Source organism: Capra hircus, chromosome 18, assembly GCF_001704415.2.
Source record: "Capra hircus breed San Clemente chromosome 18, ASM170441v1, whole genome shotgun sequence".
Classification (NCBI taxonomy): Eukaryota; Metazoa; Chordata; class Mammalia; order Artiodactyla; family Bovidae; genus Capra; species Capra hircus.
Window position 1 is genome coordinate 58,274,117 of NC_030825.1, and position 16,428 is coordinate 58,290,544.

Sequence of the window (16,428 nt, forward strand, 5' to 3'; positions counted from 1 at the left end):
GCCCCCCTGGTGTTGACTGCACACGCCAGGCCTGGGAGCCGGGCACTGAGAGCAAGATGACAGCCTTTGGGGGCAGGTGGGCCTGCCCTCCTTCCCCTCCAAGCCTCAGCTTTTTCATCTGTGCTGCTGCTGCTGCTAAGTCACTTCAGTCATGTCCAACTCTGTGCAACCCCATAGATGGCAGCCCACCAGGCTCCCCCATCTCTGGGATTCTCCAGGCAAGAACACTGGAGTGGGTTGCCATTTCCTTCTCCAATGCATGAAAGTGAAAAGTGAAAGTGAAGTCGCTCAGTTGTGTCCGACTCTCAGCAACTCCATGGACAGCAGCCCACTAGGCTCCTCCGTCCATGGGATTTTCCAGGCAAGAGTACTGGAGTGGGGTGCCATTGCCTTCTCCTTTTCATCTGTACATGCAGGAATAATAATGTTCAACCCTCGTCCTGGGCATTTTCTATAGTCTGTGGTGTGGCCATCTTGCAGGTCACGTGTCTGGCCCTGGCCATTCCTCTGAGTCCCTCCTTCAGCAAGAAGCTCCTGGTGGTCAGTGGTTTCTTTGATACCAAAGATACCTAAGCCTGAAGAGGGGATCCGGGGCACAGACTCTGCAGTCAGATGGCTCTGGGCTGAGCCTGGCTCCCTAATGCATGCTGTGCCACCTTGGGAAGTGGCTTAACCATTCTGTGCAGAATTGCATCCCTGTTGTTCATGGGGTGTTGGGGCTGAATTGTATCACCCCCCCCCAAAAAAAATTTTATATGTGCAAGTCCTAACCCCCCGTGCCTCTAAATGTGATTGCATTTGGAGACAGGGCCTTTAAAGAGGTTGTGTTGTCATTCAGTCACCCAGTCGTGTCCGACCTTTTTCGACCCCATGGACTGCAGCAGGCCAGGCCTCTCTGTCCTTCACCACCTGCCAAAGTTTGCCCAAGTTCATGCCCATTGCATCGGCAACACCATTCATCCTCTGACACCCTCTTCTCTCTCTGCCCTCAATCTTTCCCAGCATCGGGGACTTTTCCAATGTTCTAATCAGATGACCAAAATACTGGAGCTTCAGCTTCAACATCAGTCCTTCCAATGAGTGTTCAGGGTTGATTTTCTTTAAGATAGACTGGTTTGATCTTTTTGCTATCCAAGGGACTTTCAGGAGTCTTCTCCAGCACCACAGTGCAAAGGCATCAATTCTTTGGCACTCAGTCCAGCTCTCACAACTGTATGTGTGAGGTAATTAAGGTAAAATGAGGTCATTGAGGTTGGCCCTCATAAGGCCCATGTCCATGTAAGAAGAAGGTGTTAGGACACAGACACATACTGAGAAGCTACCACGTGGAGACACGGGGAGAAGACGACTGTCTATAAGCCAAGAAGAGAGGCCACAGAAGGCTGTATACATATGTATAACTGAATCACTTTGCTGTACAGCAGTGATTAATACAACATTGTAAAGCAACTATACTTTAATCAAAAATTGTTTTAAAACTTAGGGACTTCCCTGGTGGTCCAGTGGTTAAGAATCCACTTGCCAACTCAGGGGACATGGGTTCAATCCCTGGTTCGGGAAGTCCTGCGTGCTGCAGAGCAACAAAGTCCGTGCACCACAACTACTGAGTCTGAGCTCTAGAGCACGGGAGCTGCAACTACCAAAGCCCGTGGGCCTCGAGCCCGTGCCTCTCAACAAGAGAAGCCACCACAATGAGAAGCCTGTGCGCTGCAGCGAACAGTAGCCCCCACCCGCTGCAACTAGAGAAAACTGAGATGGGCAGCAACAAAGACCCAGCGCAGTTGAAAGGAAGTTAATATTTTAAAATGTAAAAATGAAGAAAAAATAAGGAGCCAACCCCGCGGACACCTTGATCTCAGACTTCCAGCCTCCAGGTTCATGAGCAAATGAATTTCTGCTGTTCAAACCTGCCAGCCGGTGGAACTGCCTTGAAGCAGCCGTAGCGAGTGAACCCATGGGGTCTCCTGGAAGAATCAACCCTTTGGAGTGCTCAGTGTACACAGTGGCCAGGGGTCAGCTGGCAGGATGGGAGCCCTCTGAGGCTGGGAGGGGAAAAGGGAAGGAACGGCATGGCAACCCCAGGAAACTTCTGCTTCTCCTCTCTGCCCTGGCTCTGATCCCAGCAGGCTCTTACTTCATCAGGCGGTGGTGACCTGGCCTCTGCTTGGGTTGTCCCTCTGATGGTTGAGCCAGTTGCTGCTCCTGCAGCCATCTGTCCAGCAGAGTGTCCTGGGGGTGGCGGTGGGAGTGGGGCTGACACTGGGGGAGCACCAGCTGGGTGGGGGAGGGGCTTCAGGGTCAGGCGTGGCCAGGGCTGACCCAACTGGGAGGATCGGGCTGTGGGAGCCCCTAGGAGGAGGCAGAGAGGAGGTACCTGGAGGATGGGAAGGGTGTGCGCATCCCTGACAATGTGGCGAAGACCCCTGACTGTCTCTCAGTCAGAAGCGAGAGGCGGTGGGTCTGAGTGGGTTGTGTTGTAGGGGCTGAAATGCCCTGACTCTGTATTGTTCTTCCATTCCTGGGGTCCTAAGCCCACTTGCCTTCTTCTTATCACTCTCCAGAATTCTCCTTGGTTGTCTCTTGCGTCATTCTTAGGGTTTATAGTTGTGAACAGAGGGCAAAAGCTGGGAAAAGCAACAGGAACCATACAGCTTGAAAAGCCTAAATATTTACTAAAGAAAGCTGAGCGCTGAAGAATTGATGCTTTTGAACTGTGGTGTTGGAGAAGACTCTGGAGAGTCCCTTGGACTACAAGGAGATCCGACTAGTCAAACCTAAAGGAAATCAGTCCTGAATATTCATTGGAAGGACTGATGCTGAAGCTGAAGCTCCAATACTTTGGCCACCTGATGCGAAGAGCTGACTCACTGAAAAAGACTCTGATGTTGGAAAAGATTGAAGGCAGAGAAGGGGACGACAGAGGGTGAGATGGTTGAATGGCATCAACAACTAGATGGACATGAGTTTGGGCAAGCGCCTGGAGTTGGTGATGGACAGGGAAGCCTGGCATGCTGACCATGCGGTCACAAAGAGTCAGACATGACTGAGCGACTGAACTGAACTGAAGCCCACTTGCCTTCTTCTTACCACCTTCCAGAATTCTCCTTGGTTGTCTCTTGCACCATTGGGGGGATTTATAGTTGTGAACAGAGGGCAGAAGCTGGGAAATGCAACAGGAACCATACAGCTTGAAAAGCTTAAATACTTACTATTTGTCCCTTTACCAAAAAGCCTCCTGACTGCTGACCTGGAATATCAGGTTGAGAAGCTTGCAAATTCTTCTGTTGTTTTAAGGAGAGAGAACAATCTTTTGGTTATGGTCTGCTCTAAGCTTTAGGAAATTCTCTAAATGGCATTATTTGATTTTGCCTATAGCAGGAGTAGTAGGAGGTAGAGAGGATGGAAAAAGAAAATTCAGGAATGGAGAGAGATGATGCTGGAGGTCAAGTCAGGGAATGGATCCAAGGGAGAGTTCTGAGTAAGAGAGAGGCTGGCAAATGTAACCGATGTGGTGCCCAGGGACAGGACCAACCCAGCTCGGGGTGAAATGTACAAACAAAATAATAATGTTGCCCACCATCAAGCCATCAGCCACAGCAGCCCGCCCTGCTGCTGTGCCCTGAAGAGAACTCAGGATGGAGAAAAACAGTACTTGCCCTAGATTATTAAAATGCATATTTAAGGAACAATTTCCAATGGACTCAGACTTTTGCATCCTCCCATACATAGAAAAGCACTAAAATCATTACCTTGAGGTATCTGATTTTTGTGATTAGCAGTGATCTTTTGATGTTCAGTTACACGTTTGTTTTCAGCAAAAACGCTTATATATCCTGGCTCCTCCCTTAGCTCTACAGAGCAGCTCCTTGGAGCTATCTGAAAGGCTATCTCCCAGGCTATAGTCCTCAGTAAGATCCCCAAATAAAGCATAACTCACAATTTTCAGGTTGTGTGTGTTTTTGTGTGTGTGTCTGGTTTTTTTCAGTCAAAAGTCACAATGTATCAAGACTTCTGTTGCATATTTCATACTTCCATTTAATCCTCACAACAGCCCTGTGAGGCTGGACTTCTTATGTTTGTTTCACCAAAGCAGGAAACCAAAGCATGGTGGATGGGGGTCAGGGTAGGTGGGTCACAAGATGCTACTTTCTTAGTAAATGAATGAGCATGGATGTGATCCCAGGTATCTGTGATTGCAAAGCCTAAGACATATAGCAAGAAACTTGCAGGCAGTAGTTCATGAACCCACTGCTGATGGGGATGTTAGGTCTCCAAGAATTAGCCTGTGGGTCCTCCTTCCTGCGGAAGATACAGACGTCCCGACGCTGAGGCTCATACTGCCTTCGGTGCCTCACTTGATCCTGATCTCTGCATATTCTGAGTGAGGGCTCTCCCGAGGCTTCTCCCCACGGAAGATGATGGAGGAATAATGCAACTCCTGCTCCAACTCCAAAGAGGGGGTGGCCCCTGCATAACTTCTGGGGTCAGAAGATTCCTCTGACTTGGACTCCTGCTGGTGATCCTGTGCAAAGAGCAAAGAAAGGGGTCACATCAAGGTAGTTTTGGGGATGAAAAGGCAGAGAGGGCCCATGAAGTGAATTTGACTCTGGGACAAGCACTTATTCATTCTTCCATTCTGTTATTAAACATTTCTCCAGGTTCTGTTTATGCAATCATACAACAGATATAAGGCTACAGATTGTTTTGCAACTCTACAGGACACTCACATAGACCTATGTAGAAAATAATATTATGTTACTGGCTCAGGGATTGAATCCACATCTGCCTCTCCGGCACTGTAGGCAGATTCTTTACCACTGAGCCACCTGGGAAGCCCTATGTGGAAAATATTATTATGTTACAGGGAAACTCTCAAAGAATGATAGGGACAGAATGAGGGACAGAAGAGGTGATTAAACAGCTAATCCCACTAGGGGATTGTAAGTAGAAAAATATGGGAGACTCCTGTAAGTTAATGATTACTCAAGAAAACAGATTTCAGTTCAGTTCAGTCACTCAGTCACGTCCAACTCTGCAACCCCATGGACTGAAGCACACCAGGCCTCTCTGTCCATCACCAACTCTCGGAGATTACTCAAACTCATGTCCATTGAGTCAGTGATGCCATCCAACAATCTCATCCTCTGTTGTCCCCTTCTCCTCCTGCCTTCAATCTTTCCCAGCATCAAGGACTTTTCAAATGAGTCAGTTCTTCACATCAGGTGGCCAAAGTATTGGAGTTTCAGCTTCAGCATCAGTCCTTCCAATGAATATCAGGACTGATTTCCTTTAGGATGGACTGGTTGGATCTCCTTGCAGTTCAAGGGACTCTCAAGAGTCTTCTCCAACAGCACAGTTCAAAAGCATCAATTCTTCGACACTCAGCTTTCTCTATAGTCCAACTCTCACATCCATACATGACTACTGGAAAAACCATAGTTTTGACTAGACGGACCTTTGTTGGCAAAGTAAAGTCTCTGCTTTTTAATATGCTGTCTAGGTTGGTCATAACTTTTCTTCCAAGGAGCAAGCGTCTTTTAATTTCATGGCTGCAGTCACAATCTGCAGTGATTTTGGAGCCCCCCAAAATAAAGTCTGACACTGTTTCCACTGTTTCCCCATCTATTTCCCATGAAGTGATGGGACCAGATGCCATGATTTTAGTTTTCTGAATGTTGAGTTTTAAGCCAACTTTTTCACTGTCCTCTTTCACGTTCATCAAGAGGTTTTTAGTTCCTCTTCACTTTCTGCCATAAGGGTGGTGTCATCTGCATATCTGAGGTTATTGATATTTCTCCTGGCAATCTTGATTCCAGCTTGTGCATCATCCAACCTGGTGTTTCTCATTATGTACTCTGCATATAAGTTAAATAAGCCGGGTGACAATATACAGCCTTGATGTACTCCTTTTTCTACTTGGAACCAGTCTATTGTTTCATGTCCAGTTCTAACTGCTGCTTCCTGACCTGCATACAGATTTCTCAAGAGGCAGGTCAGGTATTCCCATCTCTTTCAGAATTTTCCACAGTTTCTTGTGATCCACACAGTCAAAGGCTTTAGCATAGTCAATAAAACAGAAGTAGATGTTTTTCTGGAACTCTCTAGTTTTTTCAGTGATCCAAGGGATGTTGGCAATTTGATCTCTGGTTCCTCTGCCTTTTCTAAATCCACCTTGAACATCTGAAGTTCACGGTTCACGTACTGTTGAAGCCTGGCTTGGAGAATTTTGAGCATTATTTTGCTAGTGTGTGAGATTAGTGCAATTGTGCAGTAGTTTGAACATTCTTTGGCATTGTCTTTCTTTGAGATAGGAATGAAAACTGACCTTTTCCAGTCCCGTAGCCACTGCTGAGTTTTCCAAATTTTCTGGCATATTGAGTGCAACACTTTCACAGAATCATCTTTTAAGATTTAAAATAGCTCAACTGGAATTCCATCACCTCCACTAGCTTTGTTTGTAGTGATGCTTCATACGGCCCACTTGACTTCACATTCCAAGATGTCTGGCTCTAGGTTGGTGATCACACCATCGGGATCATCTGAATTGTGAAGATCTTTTTTGTACAGTTCTTCTTTATATTCTTGCCACCTCTTCTTAATATCTTCTGCTTCTGTTAGGTCTGTACCATTTCTGTCCTTTACTGTGCCCATCTTTGCATGAAATGTTCCCTTGGTATCTCATAATTTTCTTGAAGAGATCTTTAGACTTCCCCATTCTATTGTTTCCCTCTATTTCCTCACATTAATCACTGAGGAAGGCTTTCTTATCTCTCCTTGCTATTCTTTGGAATTCTACATTCAAATGGGTAATATGTTTCCTTTTCTCCTTTGCCTTTAGCTTCCCTTCTATTCACAGCTACTTGTAAAGCCTCCTCAGACAACCATTTTGCCTTTTTGCATTTCTTTTCCTTGGGGATGGTGTTGATGCCTGCCTTCTGTACAATGTTAGGAACCTCCATCCATAGTTCTTCAGGCATTCTGTCTATCAAATCTAATCCCTTGAATCTATTTGTCACTTCCACTGTATAATCATACGGGATTTGATTTAGGTCATACCTGAATGGTCTAGTGGTTTTCCCTACTTTCTTCAGTTTAAGTCTGAATTTGGAAATAAGGTGTTCATGGCCTGTGCCAGTCAGCTACCGGTCTTGTTTTTGCTGACTGTATAGAACTTCCCCATTTTTGGCTGCAAAGAATATAATCAGTCTGATTTTGATATTGACCATCTGGTGATGTCCATGTGTAGAGTCTTCTCTTGTGTTGCTGGAAGAGGGTGTTTGCTATGACCAATGCATTCTCTTGGCAAAACTCTTATTAGCCTTTGCCCTGCTTCATTCTGTACTCCAAGGCCAAATTTGCCTGTTACTCCAGGTATTTCTTGACTTCCTATTTTTGCATTCCAGTCCCCTATGAAGAAAAGGACATCTTTTTGGGGGTGTTAGTTCTATAAGGTCTTGTAGGTCTTCATAGAACCATTCAACTTCAGCTTCTTCAACATTACTGGTTGGGGCATAGGCTTGGATAAGTGTGATATTGAATGGTTTGCCTTGGAAATGAACAGAGATCATTCTGTCGTTTTTGAGATTGCATCCAAGTACTGCATTTCAGACTCTTTTGTTGACTATGATGGCTACTCCATTTCTTCTAAGGGATTCTTGCCCGCAGTAGTAGATATAGTGGTCATCTGAGTTAAATTCACCCATTCCAGTGCATTTTAGTTCACTGATTCCTAAAATGTCCATGTTCACTCTTGCCATCTCCTGTTTGACCACTTCCAATCTGCCTTGATTCATGGACCTTACATTCTAGGTTCCTATGCAATATTGCTCTTTACAGCATCGGACCTTGCTTCCATCAACAGTCACATCCACAACTGGGAACTGTTTTCGCTTTGGCTCCGTCTCTTCATTCTTTCTGGAGTTATTTCTCCACTGATCTCCAGTAGCATATTGGGCACCCACTGACCTGGGGAGTTCATCTTTCAGTGTCCTATCTTTTTGCCTTTTCCTACTGTTCATGGGGTTCTCAAGGCAAGAATACTGAAGTGGATTGCCATTCCCTCCTCCTGCTTAACCACAAACCAAGCAGGCTTGCTTAGCAACAAAACCATGCAAAAGAAGCCCACGACCTGTCCCTCAAACAATAAAACAATGGTGTGATTGTGTGGTGTGGCATGAACCCTCCTCTTGGGAACTATAATAACTGTCTTTTCCATGGCCATCATCTCCTGATCTGTCGGCCTCACATATTTGAATAATAATGAACCCTACAATTTCAAACAAGCAAGAAGGGGAAGAGGAAGAGCTCATTTCTGGACATGCTGAAAGAAGCATGGCCATGGGCCACCCCACGCACTGCGGGGATACACAGGGCAGGCTGTGTCGCCAGGGTACCCATGTCACTCACCAGGGAAGCTGGCTCTGCGGCAGAGTAGATGTCTTCCATGTCCACTGCAGTCTTGGCTACCTTCTTCCTGTAGATCTTCACTCTGGTGAGACAGAGGGTTTGTGACACAGGGTCACTCTTTTGAGGCTGGAGTGAGTGCTTAATGCAGGTCAAGTGTAGGGCCAGACCAATAGATCCAAAGAAACCCATAATTCAAAAAGATGCATGCACCCCCATGTTCTTTGAAGCATTATTTAAAATAGCCAGGACACGGAAGCAACTTAAATGTGCCTTGACAGAGGCATGGATAAAGAAGATGTGGTACCTGTATACTACGGACTATTGCATGCATGCCTGCTAAGTCACTTCAGTCGGTTCCAGCTGTTTGCGACCCTATGGACTGTAGCCCACCTGGCTCTTCTTCCATGGGATTCTCCAGGCAAGAATACTGGAGTGGGTTGCTGTGCCCTCCTCCAGGGGATCTTCCTGACCCAGGGATTGGATCCATGTATCTTACGTCTTCTGCATTGGAAAGTGGGTTCTTTACCACTAGCGCCACCTGGGAAGCCCTACACTTGAATATTACTGGCCATAAAAGAAGAATGAAATGCCATTTTGCAGCAACATGGATGGACCTAGAGATTATCACACTAAGTGAAGTAAGTCAGACCATTATCGGTTGCTCATTCATGTCTAACTTTTTGCAGCCCCTTGGATTGTAAATCACTAGGCTCCTCTGTCCATGGAATTCTCCAGGAAAGAATATTGGAGTGGGTTGCCATTTCCTTCTCCGGTGATTTCCCTGACTCAAGGATTGAATCCAGGTCTCCTGCATTGTAGGCAGATTATTTACCATCTGAGCCACTAGGGAACCTGAAGTCAGACAGAGAAAGACAAATATCATATGATATCACTTAAATGTGAAATCTTTAAAAAAAAAAAAAAGGTACAAATGGACTTATTCACAGAACAGAAATAGAGTCACAGATGTAGAAAGCAAACTAACGGCTACCAGAGCAGAAACGGGGAGGAATAGGCTGTGAGATTGGGATTGACGTATACACACTGCTCTGCATAAAATAGGCTTCCCTGGTGGCTCACTGGTAAAGAACCTGCCTGCCAATGCAGGAGATGCAGCTTCGATCTTTGGGTTGGGAAGATCCCCTGGAGAAGGACATGGTAACCTGCTCCAGTGTTCTTGCCTGGAGAATCCCATGGACAGAGGAGCCTGGCGGGCTACAGTCCATGGGGCCCCAAGGGGTTGGATATGACTTAGAGACTGAGCACAAGCACGATGCATAAAATAGATAAGTAATAAGAACCTACTGTACAGGACAGGGAACTGTACTCAATACTCTGTAATGACTTATAAGGGAAAAGGATCTAAAAAAAGAGTGGATATATGTATATGCATAATGGATTTGCTTTGATGTATACCTGAAATTAACACAGCACTATAAACCAACTATACTTCAATAAAAATTTTAAAAGGGTAGAGTAAGTCCAGGAGCCTTTATCACAAAACTGTAACAAGGCCCCCCACCCCCACCCCACCAGGTCCTGAATGTCTAGGATCAGGGCTGGGAGCACCGTCACGCCTGGCTAGGTGGCTACTAGCTGGATTCTCATTACCCCTGCAACCCCGCCATTGCTCTGGGTCCTCGAAATCCCTCCAGGCCCCTCTTCTCCTCCACTGGCCCACACCCAGCCCAGCTCACACGAAGAAGATGAAGCCGAAGCAGAGAACAAGCAGCATGGTGACGCCAGCTCCCACGATGGCCCCCTCAGTCACTCCTGCCCCTGTCCCTGATTCCCCTGCAGACGAGAGAGACACTTGGAGAATTCCAACCTTGACTCCTCTCCTCAGCATGCAGAGGGGGTATCCCACCCCTCACATGCAGGGTCCAGCCGCTCAGTTCCCCTTCCCCTCTCAGAACCTCAGCCTTTTGCAGAAGGGCACAGTCTAAGCGGCACTTGCCTCTCCAGCCCACACTCTTCCAACAAACGTCAGCTCTCCTTGGAGTCAGCTGCTTCTCCATCCAAGGTCTCTATGTAACAGACCCCAGACCTGGCCACAGCAGAGCCCTGAGGCTCTGAGCCCCATGGACATTCCAGACAGACAACGAGTCTTTGGGGGATGCTGAAAGGCCTTGCACCTCCTTCCTTCCAGGGAGGGTGTCTAAATCTGCTCTCCCGGCCTCTGTTGACACTGTCACTCAGAGTTCACAGTGGTATTTTGAGCCTCCAGAAGGAAGTGGAAGAAGGAACCTTCTCAGACCTTCATATCAGATCCAGACGGTGCTCCTGGCCCTGCCTGGCCAAGCCTCCTGGGACCCCAACACTCAAGATGAGGTACATCTGGACATTACTTGTCAGTGATTGGATGGGCACTGCTGAAAGACTGCTGATGGGGCTCACTGTCCAGCTGTCCTGACCCGTGGGACTAGAGCAACGAGGGGCGCACTGGGCTCCAGAGAGGGGTCAGCATGAAGGCTGGGGTGGGGGGTGGTGCTGACAGTCAAAAAATGGCCCAAAGTAACACTGGGGGGCAATGAAACCACTCTGAGTGACACTCTAATGGTGGGTACATGTCATTACATCTTTGTCCAAACCCATGAAATGTACCCCAGGTGGTACAATGGTAAAGAATCAGCCTACCCATGCAGAAGACACAACAGATGCAGGTTCCATCCCTGGATCAGGAAGAGCCCCTGAGGTAGGAAATGGCAACCCACTCCAGTATCCTCACCTGGAAAATTCTATGGCCAGAAGGGCCTGGGCAGCTACAGTACAGGGGGTGGCAAAGTGCTAGACATGACTGAGCATACACACACACATGAAACGTGCAATGCCAAGACGAACTCTAACATCAGTCATGGACTTTGGTTGAAAAGGATGTGTCAGTGGAAGTTCACTGTAACATGTACCCTAGGAGTGGGGGAGATGTTGGTGAGGGAGAGGCTGTGTGTGTGTAAGAAAGTGCAGGAAGGGCAGGGGAAGTCTCTTTATCTTCTGATCAGTTCTGTTGTGAACCTCAATGTGTTCCTCAAAATAAAGTCTAATTCATAAAAAAAAAAAAAAAAAAGCCCTCCAAGGACTTCAGTGATTGGTGAAGAATAAAGAGCATGTTTAGTCTCAATCTGTTCCTCAAGATAGAGTCTAATTTTTAAAAATGCCAGCCGAAGACTTCAGTGATTGGTGAAGGGCAAAGAGCGTGTTTAGAATGGGCGGGGAGGAGGATGTGGGTCACTTGGCAAGACCAGAATTGGAGGATATTGGGGACGAGACCTAATGGGGGCTTCTGTTTCAACGTAGGACCCCACTCAGGCCCCATGATTTGAATGTGGGCACACCATGTGAAAGTGCAGCTCTGAGCCAAGCTGGCAGAGACCCCACTCCAATCAATGCCCCACGGGGGAGGGGGAGGGGACTCCTTCCTACCTGTGCCATCCCCTGCGCAGATATTGCTTCGGTTCCGTGAAGCACCTAGGACAGGAAGAAGGCATTTCCCTCCTCAGTTGAGGGGAAGGGGTTGGGAATGGAGTGAGGCAAATGTAGACATCCCCTCCCCCATACACACAAACCCAGAAGCCACAAAAATCCAGGAGGGATAGGCTTTGTGACCCTCTAGCCCCCTCCTCAGCAGGGCCTCCAGGACAAGACACCTCGCATCCCCAGCCAGGCCCCACTGCCCGCACACCCTCAGAGCCCCCAGGCATCCTCACCCCCCCACTCACAGGTGACATTGAGCAGGATGGTCCGCTCCGCCATTGCCCCACTTGTGGGCAGCTTCACCTGACAGGTGAGCCTGGTGCCGTGGTCCTGGGGCCGTGGGGTGAGGGTGAGCACCGATGAGAAGGGGGTCCTGGGGCCCAGGGAGCTGGGGGCAGCTGACGTCCAGGAGAAGATGGGGGGCGTGACCCGCTCACAGGCCCAGGGCACAGAGCAGGTCAGGTTCCCCGGGCGGCCGGGCTCCAGGGCCCCTGGGCTGAGGACGAGGGGCTGGTGGGTGAGGGCTGGTGAGAGGAGGGGGCAGATGGGAGGTCAGGAGGAGGCATTGAGGTGTGGCCCCCCCAGAGAAGCTTCAGGCTTCAGTCCAGCCCCTCCCTCTGAGCCCCCACCTGCTTTACCCTCAGTGCCTCCCAGGAGGGGCCCCCACCCAGCCCTGCCCTGGGACCCCCATGACCCCCACTCTGGCCTCTCCCAGATCCACTGCTTACCTGTCACATTCAAGAAGAACCGTTCAGACCTGTAACTCCATTTCATAGTTCCTCTTTCCACACGAAAAAAGTAGGAACCTCTGTCTTTCTTCCTGGCGTCTCTGATCTCCAGGGAGCAGTTTTTGTTCCTGGGGTCCCCCAGGAGGTGGAATCGGCCCTGGGTCTCCTTCTGAACTTCACGATCTAATTTGTTTGTGGCCATGGGGGCATCCATGGATACCTCGGCCCCTTCCCGGAACCAGTAGCCGTGAGTTTGGTCAGAGTCTTTCCAACCTTCCCTGGGATAGTAGAAGGAGCAGGGCACGCGGACACACAAGCCCTTCTGCACCGACACGGCCCGCGGCACGTCCAGATGGTATCTCGGATCCTGAACCAGGGACCCTGCGAGGAATCGAGGATCAGCCGAGCCCCCGCCCCGCCGACCCGCGCCCCGCCGTCCACTCACCCGCCCACAGCAGCGGCGGCAGCAGCAGCGGCAGCATGTCTGAGCAGGAGGGTGTCTGGGCGTCCTGTGTGTGAAAAGAGAAGGGAAGGGAGAGGGAGGTAGGGCTGCGGGGAGACGCGAGGGGAGCTGGGGAGGAGCAAGAGACTCCACAGAAGAGGAACTTCAGAGCCGGAGCTCCTCCCCCTCCACACACAGCGGACGGGACACCCCTGGGCCCAGAGACCCCGGAGACGTGCCCAGACAAGCAGGGGACCTCCGTCCTGGCCCCCATCTGGGGCTCCGTCCCTCCAGCACCAGAACTCGGACCTGTGAGGACACCGAGGGCTGGGACTCAGGCGCCCTCCTAAGGTTCTCCCATCTGAGCTCCACTGTCTACACCAGGGCGCTGCTCAACTCCACTCTTGACCTGGAGAGTCACAGCCTCATGGAGACCCTCGGGTGTTCATTCCTGCGAGATGCAGGGCTCTTTACGGTCTGTGGGAGCGTCTGGAGCAGAAGACTAGAATGGGCTCCTGGGTGGAGTGAAGGCAGCCGCCAGCCACACATTCATGCATCCCCCCAGCAGTGAGCGTCTCTGGGTGGTGACCTGGAGGCCACAAGGGATACGACTCACCTGGTCCCGGCCGGCCAGATGCCCCCCGCCAGGGGCCCTCACTTCCTCCCCCAACACACAGCACTGGCGGGTCTAGAGCTCTGTCGCTGGTGACACTGCCATGTGTCCTGGCAGCATTCTGGGGTTTTCTAGAATTAGTGTCCTGGCAGCATTCTGGGGGTTTTCTGGAATTATGACATGGAATTTTTTAAAGAAAAAAACCTACTATTCTGATTCACAAACTTTCAATTGCATTTTCAGAATAAAACTGTATAGCATCTTGCTTCACGTAAAACAAAAAGGGCAAACACATGTTCTGTGAGTCAGTGCAGACAAAACTTCTTTTAAATGTGCCCCAAAGGATTTATTCTTCAATTTAATCTAGTTTTTATTTTGTATTAGAATATAGTTGGCTTACAAGACTGTGTTAGTTTTAGTTGTAAAGCAACATGATTTATTTATACACATACATATATCCATTCTTGTTTAGCTTTTTTTCCATATAGGGTACTACAGAATAACATTAAGTCCTCATTGATTATATATTTTATATATAGTAGTATGTATATGAGGCTTCCCTGGCGGCTCAGTCAGTAAAGAGACTACCTGCAACGCAGGAGACCTGGCTTCCATCCCTGGGTGTGAAAGATCCCCTGGAGGAGGACATGGCAACCTAGTCCAGTATTCTTGCCTGGAGAATCCCATGGACAGGGAAGCCTGGAGGACTATCGTCTGCAGGGTCACACAGAGTCAGACACCAAACTCTTAAGTTAGACCCAAACCTCTAATTTATCCCTCTCCCCACCCGCTTTCCCCTTTGGTAACCATAAATTTGTTTTCTATGTCTGTGAGTCTATGTCTGTCTTGGAAATACATTCATTTGTATTATTTTTTAGATTCTACATATAAGTGATTTATATAATGTTTGTCTTTGACTTACTTTAATGTGATAATCTCTGGGCCCATCCATGTTGCCGCAAATGGCATTATTTCTTTTCATTTTAGTAATATTTCTGAGTAATATTCCGTTATATACATAGACCATTATCTTTTTTATCTCTTTATCTATTGATAGACACTTAGATTGCTTCCACTTCTTGGCTATTGTGAACAGTGTTGCTATGAACCTGGGGCTGCATGTATCTTTTTGAATTAGAGCTTTCTTTGGATAAATGCCCGGGAGTGGGATTGCTGGATCATATGGTGACTCTATTTTTGTTTTTTAAGGACCCTCCACTGTGTTCTCCATAGTGGCCGCACTAGTTTACATTCCCATCAGCAGTGTAGGAAGGCTCCCTTTTCTCCACACCTTCTCCAGCATTTACCACTTGTAGACTTTTTGATGAGTCTGATCGGTGGCCATTGAACCTCACTGCGGTTTTCATTTGCATTTTCATGAAGATCTTTTTCAAATGAAAGTTCAATCATATGACTGCTCTCCTCAAAGACTTCTGGAAACTGCCTTGGCCTGAAGCCTTTCCAAAGTCTGTACCGCCTTGGGGTCTGTAGCATCCCCCCAGCTTCTCCGAACGTCCCCTTGCTTCCCTATGCTGTCACACACCAGCCTCTGGTTGCTTCCTCAGCACAACACAGCTGCATTAGAGCTTTAATGCTCTGTTTCCCCTCCCTCACACCCACCGTCTTGGGATAACTCTCTCAGGTGAACACAGAACCTGCTTTCTTACCATCATCAAGTCTTGGCTCAAACCTCACCTCTTAAATATACAAAATTGTCCCCCTAAATGTCATGTGGTCTTTCCCTGGATGATGCTTGTCTAAACACATATTACCATCAAACACTCTCAAATTTCCCCCTTATTTCCTTCTGTGCGTATCTTTGTTTCCAGAAGGACAGCGTCTTCATGATAGAGCTGTAAAAAAGAAACTTTTTTATTGACATGTTTGACCCCTGTGTCAGGAAGATCCTCTGGAGGAGGCCATGGCAACCCACTCCAGTATTCTTGCTTGGGAAATCCCATGGACAGAGGAGCCTGGCGGGCTATAGTCCATGGGGTCACAAAAGAGTTGGAAACGATGGAGCATGCATGCCGCGCCACGCCATAGTTGATTTGCAATTTACAAAATGTTGTGTTAATTTCTGCTGTCCAGCAAAGCGATTCAGTCATGTCAGAGGAGTGTGTAATTTCCATGGTTCTGTCTCGTCACCACAAAAATTTGAAGCAACGGACGTTAAGGCCCTCAGACAGACCATGTCTTAGCTCTCGGGCAGATCAGTGTTACAGCTCCGTGTTACAGCTCAGCTTTATTTAGAAAATAAAGGAAAATACATCCTCGAGGCATGAGGGCATGCCCACCCAAAAGACGCGAAGAGAAGAGCGAGTGAGAGAGAAAGAGAGACAGAGTACGCACACACACACGTGCAGAAGAGAACTCCCCGCCCCCAGCCCTTTGGCTCCTCTTTTTCTGTGCTTTTTCCTCCCGGACCTGCCCTGTGTAAACTGGGCTAGCCAGGAGTGCCCTTTGTTCTGCCGGAGGTCCTCACTCTGGTCCTCGGACCTTCCTTTGTTCTATTTTCACGGGCTTTTCCCTTCCTTGTCTTTTAGTCTCTGCCATTCTGGACTCCTTTTTCCTATTCTAACTACCTAACAGTTCTACATACATATACATTCTTTTTCCTATTCTTTCCATAATAGTTTATCACAGGATGTTGAATATAATTCCCCATGCTCCGCAGTAGAATGAGGGTCTTGCTGTTTATCCATTCTGCATACCACAGTTTGCATCTGCTAACCGCAGACTCCCAGTCCAGCCCTCCCCCACCACCC

General features: G+C 48.3%; 2 protein-coding genes across 2 annotated transcripts in view; both read right to left on the reverse strand.

Moving 5' to 3' along the window:
* Positions 1–16,428, reverse strand: part of LOC108638075 (protein ZNF738-like) — a 132,978-nt gene that overhangs the window by 37,102 nt on the left and 79,448 nt on the right. The window lies entirely within an intron of this gene.
* LOC102181422 (myeloid cell surface antigen CD33) lies at positions 3,718–13,178 on the reverse strand. The gene is made up of 7 exons (XM_018062953.1): positions 13,051–13,178; positions 12,606–12,986; positions 12,123–12,401; positions 11,827–11,871; positions 10,104–10,200; positions 8,407–8,488; positions 3,718–4,522 (listed from the first exon to the last, which is right to left on the reverse strand). The coding sequence occupies exons 1-7, from the start codon at positions 13,085–13,087 to the stop codon at positions 4,352–4,354; spliced, it is 1,092 nt and encodes a 363-aa protein (XP_017918442.1). The 5' UTR covers positions 13,088–13,178; the 3' UTR covers positions 3,718–4,351.